The sequence below is a fragment of the Crocodylus porosus genome, unplaced genomic scaffold (assembly GCF_001723895.1).
Source record: "Crocodylus porosus isolate Cpor-Errol unplaced genomic scaffold, CroPor_comp1, whole genome shotgun sequence".
Taxonomy (NCBI): domain Eukaryota; kingdom Metazoa; phylum Chordata; order Crocodylia; family Crocodylidae; genus Crocodylus; species Crocodylus porosus.
This window is the reverse complement of record NW_017728950.1, coordinates 72,895,071-72,920,301: the sequence shown is the minus strand read 5'-3', so window position 1 is coordinate 72,920,301 and position 25,231 is coordinate 72,895,071. Positions and strand designations below refer to the sequence as shown.

Sequence of the window (25,231 nt, the reverse complement as noted above, 5' to 3'; positions counted from 1 at the left end):
AACCAGGGTCTGAAACCACAAGATTTGATTGTAACTGGGGCTCATAACACTCTTAGCAGGGTTAGCAGCAGCCAGTCCTGATAGTCTCAAGTCAGGCATTAGGCAGGAGACATTGGTTGCAACGGTTCCCCCTGCTTTACCTGTGGCAGGTGAAGGTGTTGAGGCATGTATTGCGTTAGGTGCAAGGCAGCCTTGTGTAGTGTTTTAGATCAGCGGTTCCCAAACTGGGTCTTGACTCCAAATGAGGTTGCATATATCAGCGGATGGGGTCACGAGGGTGGAAAAGGGGCCATAAATGGGGAGGAAAAGTTTGAGAAGCACTAGTTTAGATGAAGGATGTGTATGGGCCAGTTTGGACAGGGATGGTCCTGCCTCAGGCAGGGGGGCTGGACTAGATGACCTCTGGGAGGTCCCTTCCAGCCTGACTTTGCCCAGGGCCATGAAAGACGCGTGCCTCTGGAGTCTGGGGGGACCCGGTGACCGCCCGCAGGTGGCCACGGCAGTGTCGGCGGCTGGAGGAGAGGGGGGCGAGCGCTGACCAGCCGTCGGCGACCACCTGTAGCGTTGGTGGCAGCTAATCGCAGGGGGTGCACATGCACCCCTACACCTCGCCAATGCCCTAGGCTTTGAGTGGAATGTCTTTGGGGCACCTCCTGGAGCAAGCTGCTGCTGATTAAAGCTGATTGATAGACCCAGCTCTGCTTTGCAAGGTACTGATCTCACCCCGCTTTCCCTCAGCTAGCAGCATTTCCCCTCGCGCGGTCTGTGGCGAGCCGCCAGAGCCCACATGGCCGGGGGGACCAGAGGGCTGAGCTGGCGGCGGGCACTGAGGCGGCGCCGGGCGGGGAGACGACGAGGAGGCGCGCTGAGGGGAAGGGGGCGCCCGACCTGGCCGCCATTGGCAGGCTGCTTTCGCCCTCCCGCCGCACTTCCTGCCCTGCGCTGCCCTGTAGTGCCCGCGGCGCCGCCTCCTTCCCGCCCTGCCAGCCGGGGGGCGGGCGCCGCGCGGAGCAGCCCAGCCCGGGAGAGGTGAGCGCGGCGCAGCGCCCTGCCCGTCCACCCTCCGCCCCGCTCTTTGTCTCGGCAGCACCAAGCCGCGGGCAGGGGGGTCTCCCCGGCCCGGCCTGGCCCGGCTCCGAGCAGGGAGAAGGTGACTTGGGGGCGGGAGCCCGCGGGAAACGAGCACCCCGCTGCCGGGACCGGGACCTCGGCGCGGGTACGGGTGCGCGGGGGCGGCCATCTCTTCACCTGCGTCTTGTTGGGGGGGGGGGCGCTACGTGCGTGTGTCGCATGCATTCTTGTGTTTGTCGTGTGTGTGCGTGCGTCTGCGCGCACGCCGATCGTGCCCTGTGCATGTGTCAGTTATGTGTTGTGCGTGCACACGTATGTCGTGGGTGTGGGGGGGCATGTGTCTGTCATGCGTGCGAGGGCTCACACCTGTTGCGTGTGCGTGGGTGTGTTGCATGGGTGCACGCGCATCTTGTTTGGGTGTGTTGTGTGGGCACGCATGGGTCTTGTGAATGTGGGCTCGCATGCACCTGTCGTGTGTGTGCACATGCGTGTTGCCCATGTGTGGGCGCGCCCGTGTCGTGTGTGTGTGCGCACATGGGCGTGCTCACACCTCAGGTGTGTGTGGGCATGCTCACACATGCGTTGTGCATTTGTGTGTTTGTGGGTGTGCTCATGTCTTGCATGGGCCTGCTTGCGTCTTGCGTGTGCGCATGGGCAGGCATGTACCTAGCGCGCGCGCGCGTGTGTGTGAGCACACACACATCACACGTGTGTGTGGGCATACAGGCGTCCGCACATCCGTCTCGTGCGTGTGGGTGTGTGCGCACGCACATCTGTTTGTGTGGATGGGTCTGTGCGTGTGGAGAGAGGCACTTAGCCCTGTTAGCCAAAATCCAGCGGATGCCAGGGTAGATCTGCACCTGTGTAGACCCATGTAGGTATAGACTCAGATTTGGAGACGGAGTGGATACGTGTTTGTGGTATTCTCATCAGCTGCTTTGTTAGCCTCTTTGCGAAGTCTGTCTGTGCTGAAGAGTGGCAGAGGTTGGCATTGTCCAAGTCTGGGCTTGGCTTACCTGCGTACAAAGAGTTGTATTTTCATGAACATGGTTGGTGATGACATAAGGTATATAACAGCATGCACCCAGCTACACCCCTGTGCAACTTCCCTTTTGTGTAAATGCCTGCTTTAGACAGACAATGTGTACTGACATTCACTCTTCCACAAGACGCTCTCCTGCGATCAATCTAACCCTGGTTGTTCCCAAGTTATTTTTCTCTTGGGGGGGAAAAAGAAATTATTCTGGGAGAAGAAGCCTGAGAGCTCATGGTTTCTCCTGACAGAGTAGTGACTCTCCCAGGAGAAACTGAATGTCTGTACAGGGCTCTCTCTGTTGACCTGTTTTGGATTTTTAAAGTGCAGTACATGTAGAAGGTCTGTTTTTCTTTCAGCGTTGGGGCTGATAGAAACATGCTATTTCCCATGATGTAAATGGTTGTACAGAAGGAAGAAATCTCTAGCTTGTAGAACAGAGCAGTGGTTTTCAGTCAGGGTGCCATGGTATCCTGGGATGCCTTGAGATCCTTTCAATGGTGCTGCAGGTTTGCATACTGTGTTAGCACTGTTAGGTGTGCAAGCAAGCATTATCCAAAAGATAAACCCAAAGATTGCAAATAGGAATCCAGAGTGTTAAACACATTCTGACCTGTTGTAGTCTTTCAGGGCTCTGCGACAGAAGAATTACCATGTTTTTCTGCGGTCAAAAAATGAGTGAGAGCTAAGAGCTAACTTTTTATGAGTGTTCCTTAACACTGTGTAGGGATGCTGTGATACTAAGAACGCTGAGAACCACTGGAACAGAGTAATGGCTTTCTAAGTTGTAAGCAGCGTTTCTCGTTTAGAAGATTTCTTAATTTCTAAGGAATTGATATCCATTTGTGACAAAATATTCAGCAGTATCAGTTCTGAGTAATACTGTAGTACTTAATTTATATTCAGCAAGCTGTTAACCTCATTAATGAGCTTTTTTGTACCTTAGAGTTGGATACAATATCATTCATTCTGCTATCTGCCTCTTGTAAACTTCCTTATACCACCCACCACTGAGCTTTGCTTCTTTTTAACTTTGCTTTAGCTGGTATAATACTGATATTTGCTACTGAGGGAAGGAAAAATACAGCCTAAAATTACATATAAACTTCAGTTGAGAGGAGTGGTTGGTTGGATTAGTTGGCCTCTTTGGGGCACTAAGTGAGAGAACTACACTGAGCTCTTAAAGAACAAACAAGCCACTTGGAAGCAGGATATAACATTCTTGGTGGGTTACTGTACTTTGAAGCAGTGATTCACAACCAGGGTGTTGCTGGCATGTGAGAAGGTAAGCAGATAAGGGCAGGTTTAGGCTCTCCCTGCCTGGCTGCTCCTTTTTCCTCACTGCCTGGCCCTTCCTCAAGAAGATATGCAATGTAATAATGTAGTTTTGTAAATTGAGCTGCACCCCATTTAAAAAAGTTAGGGACTGGTGCCTCTAGTCTACAAAAAGTTGAGAACCATTTCTCTATAGGGTAACTCTCAAATTGCACTTCTAAAAACTTGCGTGTTGCGAGTAGCAGTTCAGGTCACAACAGAGCCTGGATAGTTGTTTTTTTTTAATGTTGTGCACTTGACTTAAAACTAATTAGGAAACAGACTTAATTTTTTTCCCCTTCATCTTTCACAGAATAACAAGGGTGAGAGAAGCATGTCAAAAATTAAACAAAATATTTAAAACAACAATGATAGATTGTCATTTCCAACCCCAATGTCCTATGATTCTATGATTTTAGCATGATGATTTTTACAAACTACCAAGGTTAACAATTTGATAATACAAATTAGATATTACAAATACCAGAAGGACCAGGTGTTAAGGGTGTCTGAAATTTACTTCAAGATTTTTTCCACCTAAATTGTTTACACTTCAGTTTGATTTTGTTTTCACAAGTTTCTGTAATTGATTATGAAGAAAAGGAACACTTTAAGGACCTTGAATTTACTTAAACCAGGGGTGTAGATTCTAAATATCTACTAGTCTGTTACTGAGACCTGTTTACTCGTAAATATTTTTCCCATTTGTTAAGTTGTTCCCCAGAAAATCATGTGACCGTGATGTAGCAAACTATAGCAAACTGAGTAATAGGTAGGAGACTTGCTGGCTTTTGTTTATGTTAGATGCTAAGGAATATTTGGGGCAAGGAAGTGTTTGTTCAGGTCTTTAATTCTTCTTAGTCTTGAAACAGGTCTTTCGAAGAAGGCCACTTTTCCTTATATTAATAGAAATTTGCTAAATGGGAGGTATTTTGTAATGCTGATGCTTCTCTAAGAAGGCAACTTCTTTTCGTGTGTTTTCCAGTAAATTTCCTATATGCAGGAACATAAGAGTCAAGAGAGTCTTGTAGCATCATATGTGTGTGTGTGGGTTGCCCCCTCACTTCCATTTTTAAATAAGTTTTATTGCCTTTCTTTTAGGTTTGTTTTATGTGGTATTCTGGTAGGCTCATGTTGATGTTTCTTTAAATGGGGATGTCAAACAATGAAATTGTATTGTTCAAAATCTTCCTCATCCTAACTGTAATGGAAGTACAGTTATGTAATGTAATGTTTTCATTACAATTGAAAACAAAATTTTTAAAAATTCTGGCTTTTAATAATTTTTTTCTTTGACTTTTATTGGGGTTTTTTGTTGCATGTTTTGGTGGAGGAAGGGACTATTTCTTTTAAAATCTATATCTGTTGACACTGTACAGTAAATACATTCTTTATTCTTTTATTAGTTGGGTCAGGTTTTTAAAAACTCAAGCCATTTTAACCACAAACTTGGATTTTATCTAATGTATGGTAAATGTTTGAGAGGAAGATGGAAAATCCCCATGATGCATTTTATTGGCATATGACATGGAGGGAGGTTTTTTGCCGTTTGAGCTAGTGACTGATATATTCCCAAAAGTATGGGGATACATAGCCTGGCTAGTTGTTGTCTAAGTAGCATATATGGTGGATGTTGCTGTTCATATGCATCTGGTCGTCTAAGAAAAACAAGTTATTGCCATTTACTTCTTGTGTTCTGTAAGTTAACTATGCATGGCATTGCAAATAAATTTAGTTTGATCAGTCTTAATTTTATTGTATCCTCATCCCCTCTTGTAGACAAGGGTAGCAAAGGGAATGTCACTAGTTTGTTTTGTTTTTGTTTCTGCTTTAAATATTCTGCTTTTAATTTTAGAAGCTGTGGTTGCACTGCTATGACCTTAACACACCAGTACTCAATAACTTGTTTAGAGTTTTGTATTATCCACAAAAGTAACCTGGTGTATATTAACTCAGGTAATCAAATGTGAATGCAAGCAGAACAGAATAGTTCTTTTAAATTGCATTGACCATTTACAGTCACAGACTGGTAAACTGTAGCTGTCTCCTGGAATATTGAGGATCCAAAGGAAGTTAGCAGTTCTTTGTCTCATTTGGCCTGGCCTGGCCTGGCCTGCTGTTTTCTGTAGCTATTACCCTTGAAAGGAGGCTCCCCCTATTCTGAAAGAGGGATACATCTGATGAATAGCCATTCTCTGTGGGTATATTGTGTATAAACTAAGGATGTGTCATGATGTGGCAACTGTTTCATGCATTAGAGCAATCTTTTTTGCAAACTACCATTGTGGCTTTCCTTAATCTTCCATAGAAGTTCTCTCCAGGCCCTGTTCTTGCTTTTAGGCTAGTTATCCTGTGGGGGTAAAGAGAGACAGCAGACAGGCACAGTGTCTAGGGATGTTCTTGGCAGTATCCTAGCCTCTCTATCAAAACCCACATAGAGTTTGCAAGCGGCCATACTTTATACAGTCGGTTTTGCCTATGTGATGGATAGATTCCTCAGGAAAATACTTATGACAGGAGGAACATGTGTTCCCATCATTTTTTTTCCATTGTGCTGTTTGTTGCACAATTAAATTGCTGCACAACTTTGCATCTTGCCATGGGTTGGCCTCACCCTGGGTGAATTGAGCCCACCTACGCAGCCCGACCTCTGGTCTTTAGTCATAGTTTTAATATGGGGCCTAGGTCAGGGAAGTGGCAATAACTGACCATAATGCACCAGAGATCTTGGCTAAAACATCTTATAATGGACTGTTAGATTAAGTTAGTTTCTCCATAACTGGAAAAATATGCTTTGAATCTTGGTCTAGTTTTGTCCCAAAATAAAAATGAAACCATATACGCTGTACTTCTCCATTAGAGCCTACAGATTATTAAGGTTGAAGTAATGAGAGAAAAGTGATTTTTAGCAGTGTCCTCATGCCCTTTCTTGCCTCCAGTCTTCTTTGTTCAAAATTAGCCAGGCTGCTCAAGTCAGCTGAACCAGATTTTTCCAGACAGTCGGAAATTGTGCCTGCAAACAAAGCTCCTGAGCCTTCCTTTTGGGATTTTGAGGGATTCTTCCCTAAGGGCTATTACAGAATTATATCCTGCTTGGTCCTTTGCCTATGACAGTGGTCTAGGCCTTAAATTAATGCATCTGGTAATATGTCTGTATTTGCTGTGATTTCAGACAGGACTGTCAGTAGTCATAAGAGACCAGTAAAATAAGAATTGTAAAACAGTCTAATTATTCTCAGGCTTATTTCCTAAAAGCATGTGTATTAGTACAGGAAATAAAGCCCAAAGTATATGCATTCATTTGCTTCTTGACAAACATCTCTAGATTGACTAAACTTAACAGTAGTTATACAATCTACTCAATATATAATAAATAATGCTCTGCATTTTTGGGTTTTATTTAAAAAAGAAAACATTCCTGGAATTTTTTGGGCTTTATCTTCCAAACATAAAAACCAGGTTGAAATTGGGATAAAAGGAAGAAAAAAAGAAAAGAAAAAATAGTTTTAAATCGGGGAAAATAATAGTATGTTCCTGTGGTGCTGTGGGAAGGAAGGACTGGAGTAATGCTGGGACTAGGGAAGGGGTGTGATGCAGCCTGTTGGCCACTCCTGCAGCTGCATCAGGCAGCAAAGCATGGGGAACTGTCAGTGGGTGCAGGACAGGGGGACATGGCTCTTGCTGCTGTGTGCACCCCAGGAGGGCTTTGGGTTGCGGGGCTGTGCTGGGCTCTTCCCAGGAGACGCATGCCCCCAGATCTGCGTGTGCGATGAGAGTGGGCTGCTGCTGCAGGCTTGGGCCGGCAGCAGCACAGGGCTGTTCCTGGCACTTGGCATCCTGCTCTTGCTGCAGCCTGCTGCCACTGCAGGCTAGGGCTAGTGGTGGCACTGGATTCTTCCCCATGCTCAAGGCAGGTGGTAGCCTGCTTTAGTTCTGCATGCAGATTCAGGGCCACACACCCTCTGGGAAGAGGCTGGCACAGCCCTCCCTGGGTGCGTGCAGCAGCAAGGGCCACACCCCCCACCCCACCGTGAACCCACTGACAGTTCCCCCCGCTTTGCTCCCTGCTGCAACCCTAGGAGCCGCCAATGGGCTGTGTTCACACCCCTGCTTCCTGTTGCAGCAGCTTGCTGCCGGGCTGCCCTAGCGTTTGTGGGGAGGAGGGAGTGGCACAGGGCTGGATTCAGAGGGAGGGGGACACCTGACCCCGGCACCAGCATTGGCACCAGCACCTCCCACCCCGTCCAGGGTCAGAGCAGGGAGCTCCACACCCCTGGGCAGCGGTTGCAGCCCCATGGGACCATACGGAGTGGTCAGGTGCAGTGCCTGCTGCAGGGAGTGGTGCCTGGCTCTCCCACCTGCCCCTCCCCCCTGCCCTTGGGGCTCAGCTCCCAGTGCCTGGGGCAGGGCCACAGCTTGAGCCGCCAGCGTATAGCTGGGATCTGCCCATCCCAGGAGTGATTCCTGCACCCCTCGTGCTCCACCCGGGGTCAGAGCTGGGAGCCCCATGCCCCCAGGCAGTGGCTCCAGCTATCCCCCCCGGCTCCTGTGCGGCCACCAGCACACCCCTGCTCGACATGTGGCCCCTGCCCCCTCTTCCTGCGTCTGGTCAGAAACCTGTGCCTCAGGTAACTCGCACTTTTAGCTTACTGGGACCCCCCCCATCCCCATTTCCCCACTCGTGTCAGTTAACAGGGATTTATTTGAACTGAAAAAGGGGTGTAAATTAGTAAAAACTGAATAACTTAAATTAAAAAAAAATCAGGGAATTTATCAGTGAAAATCAGTAAAAACTGAAAATAAGGAACACTAATAATAAATAAAGTGCCTTTCTCTCTCTCATTCAATGGCAAACCCTTGTAAGGATGAAGATTGATTTGTTGTGTCTGGGAAAATATGACTCTTATCCAAAAATCAGAACAGTCTGATTGCAATTTACACTAACTGTGCCAGATATGCTTGAGCAACCAGGATATCCAGATATATAGGTTGTAAAAATGTTGTTATGTGGATTGCTTGCCTGTATGTTTCAAATATATATGTTCAGTAGAACATCAATTATCTGAACATTGTTTACCCAAAACATTCAGTTTTCTGAACACATGGTGTGTGATGCTGGTAGAACAGTGGCACTCTGGCTTTCTTCCCTGTGGCCTGGATGAGTGGCGTTGGGTTGGTGTATGGGCCAAATCTGGTGTGTATTGGATTGAGTCCCTGGCCTGCGCACCACATCTTATCTGTGATCTGAGCCTTGGCCCTGTACTGGATCAAGGCCCAACCCTGGCTTTGGCCCTGCTTACACTGGTTTGGATGCCTTGGATTAGGCCCACAGCTCCAACCCCTTATTTTTTTCCCTTTTTCTGTTTTGGGATCCCTTGCTTTAAAATATGTGGCTGTCTTTGTTCTAGAAGAATATTATAGTAGAAGATAAGAAAATTATGTTCCTTCATTTTAAAAATCCCAACCTTGAAGCAAGGCTATTTTTAAATAGATGTTTTACGTTCCAAGCTCATCCTTCTCAAGAGAGGCTCTAGGCCTTCTTAGGAGTCTATTCTATAAAAGGATTATCATTGGTTCTTCTAACACTTCAAAAATATCCTTTTTAGGTTTGTCTCATTTGGCTGTAGAGGTTCTGGGGGATAAAATTAATCCTAGTGTAAGTGGTTTTTAACAAAATGGCATCTAGTGAAAAATGGCCTCAATGTTGATTGAGGCCTCTGGGTGCTACCATACCAACTTGGCAACAAGTATAAAATAACATTTGTAAAGAATTTGATTGTTAAAAAAGGCTACAGAGTTTGAATGCATTTACAAAGAAACCCATTAAGCACACAGCTGAACAATGTAAGATTCCCCAGTGCTATCCAGTTTGTACATTGTGAAAGCCAATCATATATGTGCCATTCTACTTCAAAACGCTGTTGAGCTCTCTAGCTTTTTGTAAGTGAATTGACATATCTGGCACTTAATCCAGTTGGTCTGTTTCCACTGTAAATTATTCTGCTTTGCTAAATGAATGGCCATGCCTACTTCAGACTACTACAAAAGGCATTACGTGTCATTAAAAATGGAATGCTTGCAATATGCTGTGCTAGTTTTTATAATCTTTCAGCATTTGCAAGTATGTAAACAACTAGGCAGACAGCTAAGGAAGAAATGGGATGAGTTTGGAATGAAGCTTTTAATAGTATTTTGTCATTTGGGGAGGTGATATGTAACTTCAAGTGGAATTTTTTTTTTTTTTATCGGTATTGTTATTAACAGATGTGGCAATATTTAATCATCCCCTCTCCTCTTACTCTTTACTTTTGTCACTTAGGAAATCTGTCCTTTTTGATGTTTCCTGGGTTTTGTGCAAGTAAGGCAGGCTTTCCACTCTTTGTGGAAGCCTTTTGTGAGAAGGATTAGCAGATGGGTACTGTGTGCAGTCACACACATTTCCATATGGCCCCTCACAAAACTGCCACTGAATCTGAATGTCATCTTTGGCCCCTGTTTTATCTTTCTTTTTCATCTTGTGCTACTTGCCTATTACTGTTATCTTTCATGAACTCCTTTTTTGTTTTTGTTTCACCTTTTCTGAGGTGACATGTATCCTGTGGGATTTTGCTGCAGATGTTCTTGGCCCTAAAACTGCACAGACCTAGGAAAAAGGGGTGCTTTGCCCATAGCTGGCGGCATTTGGAGTTGCGGTGACAGCAAAGAAGGAAGGTTGGCCTGTTTCAAGAAGTCCCACTCCTTCCTTCTCCTAGTAGGGTGCTTCTCCTGCCTGTGAACTAATCTCAGTGGTAAACTACACCTGTGCTATGTATGTACCACCTTTTATTCCTCTTCCCCCTTAAGATTTATCTTAACTCAGATAATGAAGCCATATGAGTCATACCAAGTTTTTTGTTTTGTTTGGTTTTTTTGGTGTTTAAGCAGGCTTTACTAGCACATTCTAATATTGGAAAGCAATACAGCCAGTTTCTCTGCTTTTCACCTGCTCCTCCTCTTCTGTGGTGTGATAACATTCATGTCCCTCCATAGGAATTGACATTAATCTATATATATAAAGGGCTTAATTTGTCTGTCTGTCTGTAATGGTCTTTAAATGCGAATAGCTTGAAAACTGTAAGAGAGAGAACATTTGTGTCTTCAGAGAAATTTCTTTGTTAAACCTTAGCGTTTGTTTAGTGACCATATCAGGATGATCCCAATTTCCAGAAATGGGAAAAATCAGAGGCCAGGGCTGTTACTACTGAGATCCTCCCGGGAGGGCACCAGGAGCCTGGCATGGTGGGGACGGCAGAGAGAGAGGGGCCAGCTGAGAAAAAGAGGGAGCTGGGCAGAGGCGCAAGGCGGTGGGCGAGCAGCCCTGTCCCAAGCCCTGAGCAGGGAAGGAGGCACCTGGGGGTGGCACGGAGGAAGCCCCAGGGTGTGGGCAACTGTTGCTAGGCACAGAGCTTGCCTGCCCTTGCTTTTGCCCAGCAAAGAGGGACTCTGGCAGTGGCCGGGCGGCAGCATGGGCGGGTGCACCTCCAGCTCGCTGGACAAGAGCAAGTGCAGGAAGAGATTGGTATCTTTAAATGTTCAGCCTACTTTATTTAATTTTTATAAATATTTAATTTATTTAATAGATTTTACTTGCTATATTTATCTGTTTGTTACTTGAAATTAACCTATCATTCTTGATGGGCAATTCACTAGTTATTAAATAAAGCACAGGCTGAGAATTGTGTTCCAGAGACCAGGAGTTAGCTGGCCTGCTTTGTTAAAAATACACAAATCCAGAAAATGTAAAAATATGAATAAAAAATCTATTCCGTTTAAATTGGGTTGTTGTCTTAAAATGCATTGGTTTGCTGCTCTTATCTGTTGCATCAGATTTTTCTATTTGATTCTGCATATGGGAGTTTCACATTCTTAAGTGTGGTCTCTTTCAGGAGGTAAGATTTCCCACGTGCTTTCTTTAACCTTATTTCTGAGGTCTTTGATACAAGATGTATATGGTCTGTGTTCACAGGAAATGTATGATCAACTGGGGACTCCCATAAATATATTAGCGCCTAGCTGATGTTCTCTGCGTGTGTATGTGTACGTACACACACACACACGCTCTATATGGTTGACTCTGCCTTATGAAGAACACTTGTATATTTAGACACAATTCTTTGTGTGTGAGTTTTCACTCATGCATTAATTTTTCTACATAATACTGAAGTATTGTGCTTTTTAAACCTGGTTTTCTTAAAATATTCTGTGGTCCACAATAAGGCTATTCCTATCTGATATGGCACAGCATAGTTCCTAGATATCTTAGCACAAGAAGACTTGGGAGTGAATATGAGCCCTTCTGCCTACCTTTCTAATTACAGTTTCCTGTTGAAGTCAATGAGAGCTTTATCCAGCTATTAAATTTAAGATTATTCCTAAAATAGTTGAACTGAGTCTTATTCAGTGACTCTTGCTGGAATAAGTAGCATCACCAGGGAAAGAATTGACAGTTTCTCTAGCTTAGAGTTAAAATTAAAAAAAAAAAAGAGTTAAGTCAGCCTGCTGCTTCAAGGAGATAGCACTATTCAATCAGCATCCTGCATTGGCCACCATCAGCAACGAAAGACCTGACTTGGTAGAATGTGGGCTTGTTCCAGCATGGCAGTTGTTGGTAAGTTTTTATTACATCATTAGGATTTCTATATGGGATGCCCAAGGACTGAGGTTGGTGTGATATACTGCATAAAATTGAATAGCCCAATGTTTTTATTTTCCTTCTGAGAGAAACCCTAGGGAGAATGCGCTCCTTGCTAGGTATACTCCAATTCCTGCTAATTTATATAACTGAACTTGTTTCTTGAAGAATCACAGCTCTTTCTGGAGTTAGTAAAAGTGTGCTGTGTTTGTGTAATTGTCCAAGCCAAAGGGTATGTGACTGGCTTATTTTAACTTGCAGATTTCTGCAGCTTCTCTTTGAAATGGTGGGGCTAGGAAACGGCCGTCGAGGGATGAAGTCTCCACCTCTTCTGGTAGCCGCGCTTGTGGCTTGTCTGGTTGTTTTGGGTTTCAATTATTGGATTGCAAGTTCTCGCAGCATTGACTTGCAGGTAATACCATGACTTTCATACAGCATTAGCACCTAAACTTTATTTTTATTGTCTCCTGTGAACTGTGTTTTAAGTACACCAAATGCAGAGTGAAACTTGGTGTGCTTTATGAACCTGTTTGCCTAGTCATCTCATTAGAGCAGGGCCAGGCAATTATTTTGGGCAGAGGGCCGTTTACTGAGTTTTGGGAAGCCATCGAGGGCTACATGACAGGCAGCCCAGGGCAGATAAATATTTATTTTCTAAATTCTTTAGGGGCCCCACGGGCTGGATAGAATGGCTTGGTGGGCCACATCTGGCCCCCGGGCCGCATTTTGCCCATTTTGCCCACCCCTGCATTAGAGAGATCCCAGAAACATTGGGTTGGAAGGGACCTCTAGGATCATCTTGCTCAGTGGTTTTCAACCTTTTCTAATTTGTTGCCACTTAAAAGAATTTGAATGGAGGTGCAGACCCCTTTCAGTTGTAAGTGTGGGTATTCATGTACTTTTGATTGATCATAGTTGTCTTTCACAGACCCCCTAGGTATAGTCTGAAGAACCCCATGGCTCCACAGACCACAGGCTGAAAACCACTGATCTAGTCTAACCCCCTCAAGAAAACAACACTACATTTGCACTAGCTTGTTGTCAGTTCTTTTCATCTCAACAGTTCTGAATTTTTATGCTGCTACTGTTGCTCAGTAAAAGACTTCAAAATTCAGATGAAATGCTCAATAAAAAGCATTAGCATTTATCATTTTATTTGTTCAGGTCATCAAGACTGTGAAGGGTGTATTTCTGCCCCTCTTTGGTGCCCAGTGGTGGTGACCTTGTTCATTAAAGACCTGGATTGAGACCACAAAGGCATTCTGCATAACTGGCTATACAGCTGACAGTGAGGCAGAGGCCATTACCATCTTGGGTCACACTTGATGCCATAACCTAGATGTGCAAGGCTGTATTGGTGTTCAATAATTGCAAAGTCATGCAGTACCTTTCTTGGACAGAAGTTTAAAATTCCTTTACGTCCATTCAGCCATATACACTTCCTAGTAGCAGTTTGTATAGTAGCTCTATTCATATTTTAAGGGTTGGGCTGCACATCAAGAATATTTACTCTTACACTTTTAAAGCAGTATATTTACCTACTCATTTTCTTGGCAGGACTTTGCTGATGTAATGACTAAGATGGAAGGAGTGTTCTCCTTTTTTCTGTTCCTTCAACCAAACTTAGCATTTTTCTTTTCTTTATTTTTCCCCATTCTTATCTTCTGTGGCAGTCCCAATTTTGGACCTAAACTGAAGCTACAGAGAATGAAACTGTGAAATAACAAAGCTTGAATTGTCTTCCCTAAAGACTCAGCAGATTCTAACCTTTTTGATACACCCGAGCTCTAGTCTAACAAATAGCAAATATTAAATCTGGAATCAGATGGGTAGTCCTAGACACAGCAAACTGTTCAGATTTCACCCCAAGAGTTTTCACTGAATCTAGCCCTTATATTAGAAGGAAGTATGTAAATGCTGACTGGGCAGTAAAAAATAGAACATGTGAGGTACTGCTGCTGCAACCTGTAATAACTGAATAAAAAAAAATCTAAGTGTGATTATAATGCTCTTCCTGAAACTTCCACTGGTTTTTAATGTGATCTCTTCAAGCAGTCCAGGAAGCAAAAAAAAGGATTAATTCTCCCTATTTATCAATATGTATTCTTGACAAATAAATATCTTTTGCTAGCCACCAAATGCCACCTGCTGTGTTTCCGTCTGTTCACACAAAATAATCAAAGACAGACAGGGACAGTATTTGCACTGATGTGCTCCCAGGATAGCTTCTGCTTATATGATAGGTGGCATTCTTTTCTCTAAGACAGTCTAGGATCAAATGTGGGGGTGGTGTGTTGCTCTCAAAACTGGTCTGGATGGGATGTGGCTTGTAATACAACTTCTTTAGTCACTGTAAACTGTAGGATTCGCTTTGGAAGAACAGAGGTTTAACTCTGATGTTGAAGCCAAATAGTATTTTTAATCCTTCTACTCAGAGTCGTAATGCAGGATAGTTACATGGTACATAGTGGTATTTTGATTCTTACTCTACCCTCTTCTATAAGGTTGGTTTGTATAGCTAGGCAGCTAGTGGATTTCACTAGTGGAGTAATTGGAATATTAGTTTGTAAAGTACTTTGAGATGAAAGACAAGCATTTAAAGAATGTAATATTAAGTAGCTTGTGAGGACAAAGCTAGATTAAAAATATTGTATGGGGAATCAGATTCTGTTTCTACAAGATTAAAGTTGTATCATACACGTAAGTCCTCTTCATAAGTGCTGATTAATGGGAACCACATACATTTGTATATTTGCTTCCTCTCAGAATCGGATTATGGAACTGGAGGGGCGAGTCCGTAGAGCAGCTGCAGAGAGGGGAGCTGTTGAACTCAAAAAGAATGAATTCCAAGGAGAACTTGAGAAGCAGCGGGAGCAGATTGATAAAATCCAGTCCTTGCACAATTTTCAGATGGAAAATGCCAAAAAAATACATCAGGATGAGAAGGTATGACCTTTTCTTGCCTGTGGGCTGGTATGACATTTTTATCAAATGATTTTCTGCATGGGAAGAGTTACATAAATATTTAAGCAGTGCAAAAGCACTGGATATCATCATTTTGATTAGTGCAGCATGGGGGAAAATGGAAATCCAATACAAATGTCTTTACTTAAAGTGGCTAAAGAATGTTCAAGTTGTTTTTCATAGAGAAAATAAATTATTTAATGGGTGAAAAATCCACTGCATTTTTGGCATCTTTCGCATAAATTAAGTATAGTTACATTGCAGCAGATAACAATATTATGTAGAATAAATCACGTTAGTAGTTGCAGGTAGCATTTTTCAAAAGTGCTTGGAATTGACATGACTTTTGCTTTAGAATACTGATGTTTGAAAGGAGCTTATAGTCTCATCATGATGTTGTATTGGACTTTTCCAGTGTCAAATGAAAATAATAAAGTACATTAATTGCTATAATTTTAAAATAGAAGCATTAGCTACAGGATATAGAATTACATGACTTTTGAATGTGTGGGTTTGGCAATATTGTACTAGCAGGTAAAAATCTGTTATCCTTTCTTTAGTTATGAAAAGGACTAATTAGAAAAATGACATACATCACTACTTCTATGTGGTATTCGGTGAACACATTTAAACATAGTTCATCTCTACTTTTTTTGTTGCCCCAGATGTTTTGGTTATTTTTCCTTGGTATAGGCGTGTCTTCCTATACTGTTGCTACGTGTCTTCAGTTGCTCTGGTTGCTTCTGCTATTCTGTAGCTCATAAGCAAAGCTGTGGATTGCTGCCTTTTGATTAGTGGATCAAAAGAATGGAACTGATTTAAATAGAGTAAAAGAACCACATTGAGAAATACTTGTTCCTTACTTAGAAATTGTGAGGTACATACATGAGGTGCTATGCAATTCAGAGCTTTGCATGTGAATGTACTTCTTAGGTATGAAATACACTTCTTATGGACCAAGACCAGCAGCATTAGGCACTCTGGTACTGTCGTGAAGAGACTGTGTAAGAATATGAAGTCTGAGTCTTCTGTCATGCTCCTTAAAAATGAGTTCCAACAAGAAGTTGAAGCTGTGAAAGCATATTGATAAAATCCAGTCCTTATGTATTTCTTAAGCTTGTTTACTCTTTCCTTGTTTACTTGAAAGACCAGTTACATTATCACTGGACGAGTGGACCAATTGAAGCATGCTCTTAACTTTTTATTTAAAAAAATAAATGCATTATTTCTGTTTTTGTTTTTTGGAAAAAAAAGCACCCAAAGATTATTTTCAGAATCCCAAACATACGACACTGTCTCAGACTAACATAGACAGGGTCTCAATGAGTACTTTCTATTGTTACCATACCTCCTTTCCAGTAGCAGGACCCATTTACTTCCTTTACTTTCCTTGGTGAAAATTCTGAGGTTTTCGTGTCAGAATTTGTGTCTGTTCCCTGGTGCTAAGTGCAGGAACTTTCTGTCTTCCGCTTTTGCTCCTTAAGCAGCACAGTGAAGTGATGCAAGCAAAAACTTGATATTGTTCTTTGTCTAATGCATAGAAAATGAGTATTACTTTATTTCAGTGCTTACCAGCAAATCATCAGTGTGAGCTTCATATATAATTTCTTCCTCTTGGTAGAGCCCCTCTGAAATATGGGAGCATTGTGATTGGTTCTTTGGTTCTAAAGTGCTTTTCTTACAGTGGGTGCTTCTAAAATGTAGGTCCATTAATGTTCAGTAATGGAACACTACCCAAGTCTGCTAATGGAACAGTATGATTGCTATATGAGGACAAGCTGTTTGGTGACCACTTCTAATTGTCAGTCCCATGGAAACCAGTTTGCAGAGCTTTTAAATGGTTGTTCCCCATTGTCACGGAGGCACTGGGGTGCTCCGTGCCTAAGAAAGAGATAAGGTGAGCTGTCAGTCACCAGGGCAGCTCCAGGTGCTTACTGTCAGAGCTGCCAATCACCAGGGCAGCTCAGGTGCGGGTCGCTAGGGCAACCAGGTGGGTCAGGTGGCCAGAAGGGGGCAGGGCTGGGCCTTTATAAACAGCCCAGGCTGGAGCCTGAGGAGCAGTTTCCTTCTGGCAGCTGCAGGAGTAGGAGCTCTGGCAGAGCTGAGCAGCCTGGGGGGTGGTTGCAGCCTCACCACGCTGACTGGCTGTGATGATGCTGGGAACAAGAACACCCTGAAGGGAGGTAGGATTGAGAGCCCTGGTGGGGGCTTGGTGTTTATGTGTTATGAGGAGGAGGCGGCTCTGTTGTTTATGTTGTGGCCAGGTGGCTTAAGTTTGGTTACAGTTTAATCCAGAGGACTGGGCGAGGCTGTAGGGGAGCGAGGAGGCCTCGGGGGAGTTCCCCAGCAGCTTGGGGGTCCCCAGTGCCCAGTAAGGGCACAGTGCCAGCGGGGCACTACAGTTGCGCCGGAGAGGCACGGGTTGTGCCAGAGAGGCGCGGTGTTTGCCCAGAAGGCAAAAGACCCAGAGAAGGGTCAAGGGGCCAGGCATGGCTGCGGCCACCCGAGCCCCAAAGTCGGCGCTGGAGAGGCACGGGGGTGCCAGAGAGAGGCGCGGTGTTTGCCCAGAAGGCAAAAGACCCAGAGAAGGGTCAAGGGGGCCAGGCACGGCTGCGGCCACCTGAGCCCCAAGAGCGCGAGGAGCACGATATGAGCCCAGAGGCTGGGCAATGACCGCAGGAAGCACGACGGGCGCCCTAGAGAGGGCCAGGCCCCAGAGGGGGCAAAGCGAGCGCTTGCCAGGCGGGGGGGTTGGAGCCCCAGACGCTTGCCAGGCGGGGGGGTTGGAGCCCCAGACGCGAAGAGCGCAGTATCGGCCTAGAGTAGGCACAGGCCCCGGAGCGGGGCAGCGGGCGCAAGGGGCGCGGCACAGGCCCTGGAGCGGGGCAGCGGCGGAGAGTCAGGCCCACAGATGGGTAAGGAGCCCGGGGTGATAGAGAGGGCACGTATAGCCCTAAGGCGGGGACATATATAGAGGCACCCCACACGGAGTAAGGGGCAGGACACACTTACCAGTCACCAGGCGGATAAAGGCAGCCTCCCATTTAACCATTAAACAGCAAAGTCGTGGCGGGCGAGATTCTGAGGGTGCTGAGTCCACCCTAACGTGACGGTAGGGGGCGCTAGGGAGTTCACGGCCGCTCCTAGGCCCCGTTCCCTCACACCCATGTTCAACTTTTGCTGCTTTGAATTGGGGGGAGGGCTGCTTGCCACTGAACCAAGGTATGTTGACTGGAGATCTTGATGCGAGGTATCCCTGATCAACAGGGATCCTGGTTTTCTGTGACTTAAAAAAAATTCCCAATTTTTGGTTTAAAAAAAGTAACCTAAAATCCACATTTTTCCATGATTTTAAAATGAAACACCGTATGTACCTATGTATTGGCGGTGTTTCATTTTAATCATGAAAGAATGTGGATTTTAGGTTGCTTATTTTTTTTAAACCAAAAATTAGGAATTTTAATCAGAGAAAACCAGGATCCCTGCTGATACAGTGGGAGACCTTAAGCTTGCTTGAGACTGTAAATGATCCTGGGGGTTGGAAAGCTAATAGATGCATGACTACTTATAGGAGCATACATCCCCTCTGTACTAGTATCTCTGACCTCCAGTAGATTTCTAAGATACAGTGGGGGTTTTTGTGGGGGGGTGTAACAGATATGATTCTGGATATAGCCAATCATATATGGAGTAGTTGAAAAGACTGTTGTCAAGGCTGTGAATATTTTAGAAGTATATTTATGGCCCTGGCTAAAAGAGTGAGGTTCTGTGGAATTTGATGTTTCTGGAAGGTAATTAGCAGGCATACCAATGCTGTGGTTGCAAGATACCCAGCCCTGGAGGGGAGTAGTATTGACTGGTTTTACATGATGCAGGAGGCCTAGTTAGACAGGCCCTCAACCTGAGTGGCTGCCCTGATCTAGGAGTCCGATGTGCATGCATGTGCACGTACATACTTGTGCGCACACACATGCATGCGCACACCTCTGACCAACTTGTGGTACCTGGCAGATAAACTGGCTGGTAAGCTTCACATGCATGTAACGTGTTTATGGTATATTTTTCTTTATCCTCAGTATCCTGGTTGGTCACTGGTTAACTTCATCATGGTCTATGAGAGAAGAAAGCAGGAGTATTTTCATTAATTGTAGGGGACTGGAGCCCTAAAATTCTAGTTTGGCAGAGGAGGAAAGTTGGTTCCCACTCTAAGAAAGGTCTCGGTTCTCTGACAGTTGCATAATTGTGGTGTTCTGACAGAGGTAATACAGAAATTATGGTGGTTGTTGACTCTAGAATTTGTAGCACTTGGAAATTAACTCCGCTCTTCCTGGTGAATGAAAAAGAGTGCAAAAATGGTCTCCTTATCCCTAAAGGGGAATGTTTTATATAATAGAGAAGTTAGATTGTTTGTGATTATCGTATACATTACCACGATACTCCATAGAATCACAGAAGTAGGGTCGGAAGTGACCTTGTAGATCTTCAAGTCCGACCCCCAGCCTGGGCGGGAGAAAAGACTGGACTCAAATGAGTCCAGCCAGGTAGTCATCAAGCCTCTTCTTAAAGATCCCCAGGGTAGGAGCCAGCACCACTTCCCTAGGAAGTTGTTTCCAGCTCCTAGCCGCCCTAACTGTGAAGTAGTTCTTGTGGATGTCTAATCTAAATCTACTCTCTAATAATTTGTGTCCATTGTTCCTTGTCATGCCAGGGGGCGCTAGGGGAAACAGGGTCTCCCCCAAACCCTTCTGGTCCCCCCTAGTGAGTTTATAGACAGTCACCAGGTCCCCCCTCAGCCTTCTCTTGTGAAGGCTGAACAGGAATAGGTCCCGCAGTCTTTCATTGTAGGGTCTGCCCTGCTGTCCCCAGATCACGTGGGTGGCCCTCCTCTGGACCCTTTCAGTGTTGTCCACATCCCTCCTGGGGTGCACAGAACTAGACTCAGTACTCCAGCTGTGGCCTGAACAGCGTTGCATAGAGAGGGAGGATCACCTCCCTGGCTCTACTTGAGATGCACCTGTGGATGCACGACAAGGTCCGGTTAGCCCTGCCAACCGTGACCTCGCATTATCGGCCCATGTTCATCTTGGAGTCAATAATGACTCCAAGATCCCTTTCTGCCTCCGTGCTCTCAAGAAGGGAGTTTCCCATTCCATAAGTGTGCTGCTGGTTTCTACTGCCTAAGTGCAGTACCCTGCACTTGTCAATATTGAAATGCATCCTGTTTATGTCAGCCCACTCCTGTAACCTATCCAGGTCTTGTTGCAGTCTTTCCCTCCCTAGTAGCATGCTCACCTCACCCCAAATTTTGGTATCATCAGCGAATTTAGACAGGTTGCATTTCACTCCTTTTCCTTTCACACGCCGGTTGATTGTGATGTGTTTCTACTGGGAGAGTATAAGGATTTTCCAGATGGGGAGAATTCTTACAAGAGAGATTTTCTTCCAACATAAATCCCAGGCACTGAATTTTTTTGCAGTGACTTGTAGTATGTTTAATTGTGACTTGTCCTAAGGCATTTGAGCGTCAGGGATTGCTTGCCCCTGTTCTAAACCATGACGTTTTCTAAAGGAAAACAGTGTAATCTACTGTTACCATGCAGAATTCATTACATCCAGGGTGTGCACAGACTCTTTAAATTCCTCGCAGGAATGTACTGGCAGAAGCATCTTTCTGAGACTCTATTGGGTTCTTAAACTGTTGGATAAACAGGTCTAATGAAAATAGAGCATGCATGTTTCAGGTAAACAGGTAAATAGTGTTGTATTTTACTTACGGTAACAATCCTAATATTTATCTGTTGGATGTGCAAAATGTCATTGACTCACTGCTTAATGACTGCTTTTTACAATGGTCTTTAAGTATTGCTCTCAGCTCCTTTCTGAAAAGGTTCCGTGCCTAATGTTTTCCTTCTAAGATAAAATACCTATCAGTATATTTCATGTCAGCTCAGTCAGACACACCACTTAGAGAGGAAAAGTCAGGCTATCTAAGAGATCATGGTCTTTCAAAATGCTGGTTTCTTAAAGAATCATAGAAAAGCAGGGTTGGAAGGGACGTCCAGAGGGCATACAGTCCAACCCCCTGCCTGAGGCAGGATCATCCCTATTCAGATCATCCTATACAAATTCATTGTCTAACCAAAATAGTAAAACTACTCAGTTAACCCTGATGCAGCTGAAAGAGAGAACTCACGAATCTGCCACAGGTAAAGTGGGGGACTATGGTGACTAGTGTCCTGCTGCTGCAAAGATTGTTAAAAAAACCACACAAAAGATGCAAGGATGAAGGCCATGTCCTCTGCTACAGAGGAAGGTGAAAACCTTCACAGTTCATACCAGTCTGCCCATAGAGGAAAATTCGTTCCTCCAGCCTCTTCTCATATGACTTCTCTCTCAAATATGGTGATCGGTCTGACCGTCCTGCCAGGAACATCCAGGTGTAAGGCCCAGCAGGAGCATTGGCATGCTCCAGTCAAAATTCTTGAAGGCTTTTGAGGAAGGCTTCAAAAAACCCTGACATGCAGCAGCAGGAAGAAAACAAATTCTGTACTGGCCCCATGTAGCAACCAGCAAAGCCCAGAAGCATGTGAAATACCTATAGTAGAACATAGGTATGGCTACACCTGGCTCATCTCTGACCAATACCTATCCAACTTTTTAAACACCTCCAGTGAGGGAGAGCTCACAACTTCCATAGGCAGTCTGTTCCACTGCCTCACTGTTCTAACAGTGAAGTTTTTCCTTGATATCCAATCTAAACCTATGTTGCTGTAACTTTAAGCCGTTGGTCTGTGTCCTGTTTTCTGTAGCAAGAAAGGAAAGGTGTTTTCCCTCTTTGTGATAGCCCTTCAGGTATTTGAATACTGCTATCATATCTCATCTGAAGTGCCTTTTCTGCAAGCTGAACATGCCAGCTCCTTTAGCCTCTTTTCCTATGACTCGCCTCCCAAGTCCTTTACCATTTTTATCACCTACCTCTGGACCCTCTCTAACTTCTTCACATCATTTTTTAAAATGGGGAGCCCAAAACTGCATGCAGTACTCTAGATGAGTCCTAATCAGTGCTAAGTAGAGAGGCACTATCACCTCCTGTGATATGATCATCAATGTACCTAATGCTTCTGTTGATGCATCCCAAAACTGCATTTGCCTTTTGTATGGCTGCATTGCACTGCAGACTCGTATTGAGTTTGTGATATACTAAAATTCCCAGAACCTTCTCAGTAGTGCTGCCATCCACCCAGATGTCACCCATTTTGTATTTGTATTTCTGATTATTTTTTCTGAGGTGTAGCACCTTGCATTTGTCAGCATTGAATTTCATTCTGTTAGTTCCAGCCCAGCTTTCCAATCTGGCAAGATCCTTCTAAATTGTACTTCTGGCCTCCAGTGTGTTCACAGTCCTTCCCCAGTTTCATATCTTTTGTAGACTTGCTCAAGAAACTTTCAGTTCCAGCCTCCAAATCTCTTAATAAGTATGTTGAACATCATAGCACAGACCCTGTAGGACTAAAACTTCCAGCCATTCTGGTGTGGATCTGTTTATAATTACCCTTTGTTTGCAGCTATTGAGCCAGTTGTCTATCCACCTTATAGTAGTTCTGTCCAGCTCACATTTCTCCAGTTTGTTTATTGAGAGAGTCATCCACCCAAGTAGTAATTTTGTCAAAGAAGGAGATCAAGTTTGTTTGACACAATTTATTCTTGGTAAATCCATGCTGAGTGCTTGTGATCAATCTTTCTTCCTCTAGATGCTTGCAAATGGACCTCCTTAGGATATGCTTCAGTAACTTCCTGGGTATTGCTGTGCAGCTAACGAGTCTATAGTTTCCCCAAGTCCTCCTTTTTACCTTTTTAAAAAGGGGCATTTTTTCTCAGTCCTCTGGTACCTCACTCATCTCCCACAACTTCCTAAATATTATTGCCAATAGCTCTGAGATTATTTTTTACCAGTTTATTCAGTACCTTCAGATAAACTTTATCAGGCCCTCCTGACTTGGCTTCATATAGACCCATCAGAAGCTGTTTTGTTTGTTATCTTATCCATCAGTTGTCCCCTTCTTTATCCATGTATTGTATTGACTCAAATATAAGATGTCCCCCTGTCAGGGAATCGCCGCATAGGGACGCGGTTCTCTGTGCCCCAATAACATCCGACTGCCTGTCCTCAGTAGAAAAAAAGCCTGGCTCCAGTCCTTTAACAAATTAACATGATATATGTCTTTTCTTTTTATACCCAGTTTAAATACTTTGTAGTCAACAGGGCCAACCTGCTGGACTACTTCGAATGGACCCTGCCAACATATAAGGAACTTGCTCCCAGTGTTGGGGAGCAGGACCAATACTTTCTGACCTACTTGGATTTCTCTCTCGTGTCTTTTTGTCATAATAGGTCTTTTGAACACCCTGAGACAATCTCAGATGTTTTCATGACGGTTCCCTCATAGCTCAGAGACAATGTTTCAGCTCATTTGCGTAGTCTGCATTATTTGTGCCTCTAGGTGGGGTTTCCACCCAACCTTCCCATACCAAATTTAACAGGCCCCTAGGGTGGTGCCTATACAGCAGGTCAAATGGGATGAAACCCAAGGAGGCCTGGAGGGCCTCCTGGACCGCAGAGAGCAAAAGGGGAACTATAAGGTCCGATTTATGGGGTTCTGCCCGAACACAATGTATTTTTCAACATCCCGTTAAACCGTTCTACTAGGCCATTGGTTTGTGGGTGGTACGGGGTTGTATGTAGCTGCTTGATTTTAAGTACCTTACACATATTCCACAGAACGTTAGACCCCTGGTTGGTAATAACCTCTACTTGAGTGACCCACTTAAGGAGATCTTCTGCTACTCGGGAACCCATGACTGCCCACATGGGCACTGCTTCTGGGAACCGAGTCACGTAGTCTATAATTACCAGCAAAAATTGGTACGCTGACATACTCTTGGGGAGTGGACCCACCATTTCTAGAGCAATAGAGGAAAAAGGAGTATCTGCTATGGGCATAGATTGTAATGGAGCCCATGCCGGTTTTGTCCAGCTTATCTTCTGTCAGGCAGGGCAGGTCCAGCAGAACCTCTCTACCTGGTCATACATTCTGGGCCAGAAACACCACTTTGTTAGCTAATATGCCCACCCAAAGGGTTCTCATGAGCTAACTTCAACAAGGGAACCCTGAAATGGTTTAGGATCAACAGCTGGGGAACCTGTTGCCCCTCCCGGGCCCCTTTTTTTTATCTGATTATAATAATCCCCTTCTAACCTTAAACCTAGGTAGGTTTGCAAGGCATTTAGGGTCGATCATGACTTCTTCTTTCTTGGCTAGCAAGTCTTGAGTACAGGCCGGAACTGAGGTTCTTTGGCCTGTGCAACCCGAAATGACTCATCGTTGGACAGTCCTTCCACATCAAAGCAAAGTTGGTACTTCCTTCTTGTCTATCATCAGACTGACTGCTGACAGCCCTCTCTGTCTTCCATGGTGTTCAGGACCTCATAAATTTCCTTCCAATCATGTCCTAATATCATGAGATATGGGAGGTCACGAGCTAAACCCACTGGCATCTTTCTCATGGCCTTCAGCATGGTCACCTTGTATATCCTCCAGGGTTAGTATGTGCCTTGCCCATGCATACACGTCATCTTAACGGGAGTTGTTTTCTGGACGTACCCATTCAGTGTCGATGCAGATTGTATAAATGTGTGTGCACACCCAGTATCTATGACTGCTTCCAATCTTCTACCCCTTACCCATGCCTCAATGGTAGGCTGGGGTAAAGGGCTGTCATTATCCTTTCTCCTCATGCTACAGTCCATAGACAGTACGCCTTTGGGCTCTCTGGGTCCTCTTGTGGTTCCCATCCCCTCAAATGGGGAATGTTTCACCCTAAGCACTGACCGTGCCGTATTGGTACAGTCTCTGGACATATGTCCGATTCTTTTGCACCGGAAGCAGACCACCAGGGTACTGCCTGATCATTTAAAGTCTTGGGTCTCTTTACGTGCTTGCCTCATGGTCTCACGAGGCCTAGAGTATAAACCCACCTTTGTATTCCACTCCTGAGCCTTCTTTCCCAGGGCACTATTGAAGTTCTCCGCCAACTGCAAAGCTTCGGCAGGTGATATGGGTTGATGATAACGGACCCGGTACTGGGTTTCCTCATCCAAATCAACCAGGAATTGCTCT

General features: G+C 44.6%; 1 protein-coding gene across 4 annotated transcripts in view; it reads left to right on the top strand.

The window, feature by feature from the left end:
• The first annotated feature begins 689 nt into the window (after positions 1 to 689).
• GOLM1 (golgi membrane protein 1) overlaps positions 690 to 25,231 on the top strand; it is a 59,946-nt gene continuing 35,404 nt past the window's right edge. The window contains exons 1-3 of one of the 4 annotated variants that reach the window (XM_019554768.1): positions 690 to 710; positions 12,351 to 12,501; positions 14,856 to 15,035. In XM_019554768.1, the coding sequence (XP_019410313.1) occupies positions 12,373 to 12,501; positions 14,856 to 15,035 (309 nt within the window). In that variant the 5' untranslated portion in view covers positions 690 to 710; positions 12,351 to 12,372. Of the gene's footprint in view, positions 711 to 986; positions 1,151 to 12,350; positions 12,502 to 14,855; positions 15,036 to 25,231 lie in introns of those variants that run through there. The other 3 variants (XM_019554767.1, XM_019554769.1, XM_019554766.1) reach the window with 3 other exon arrangements.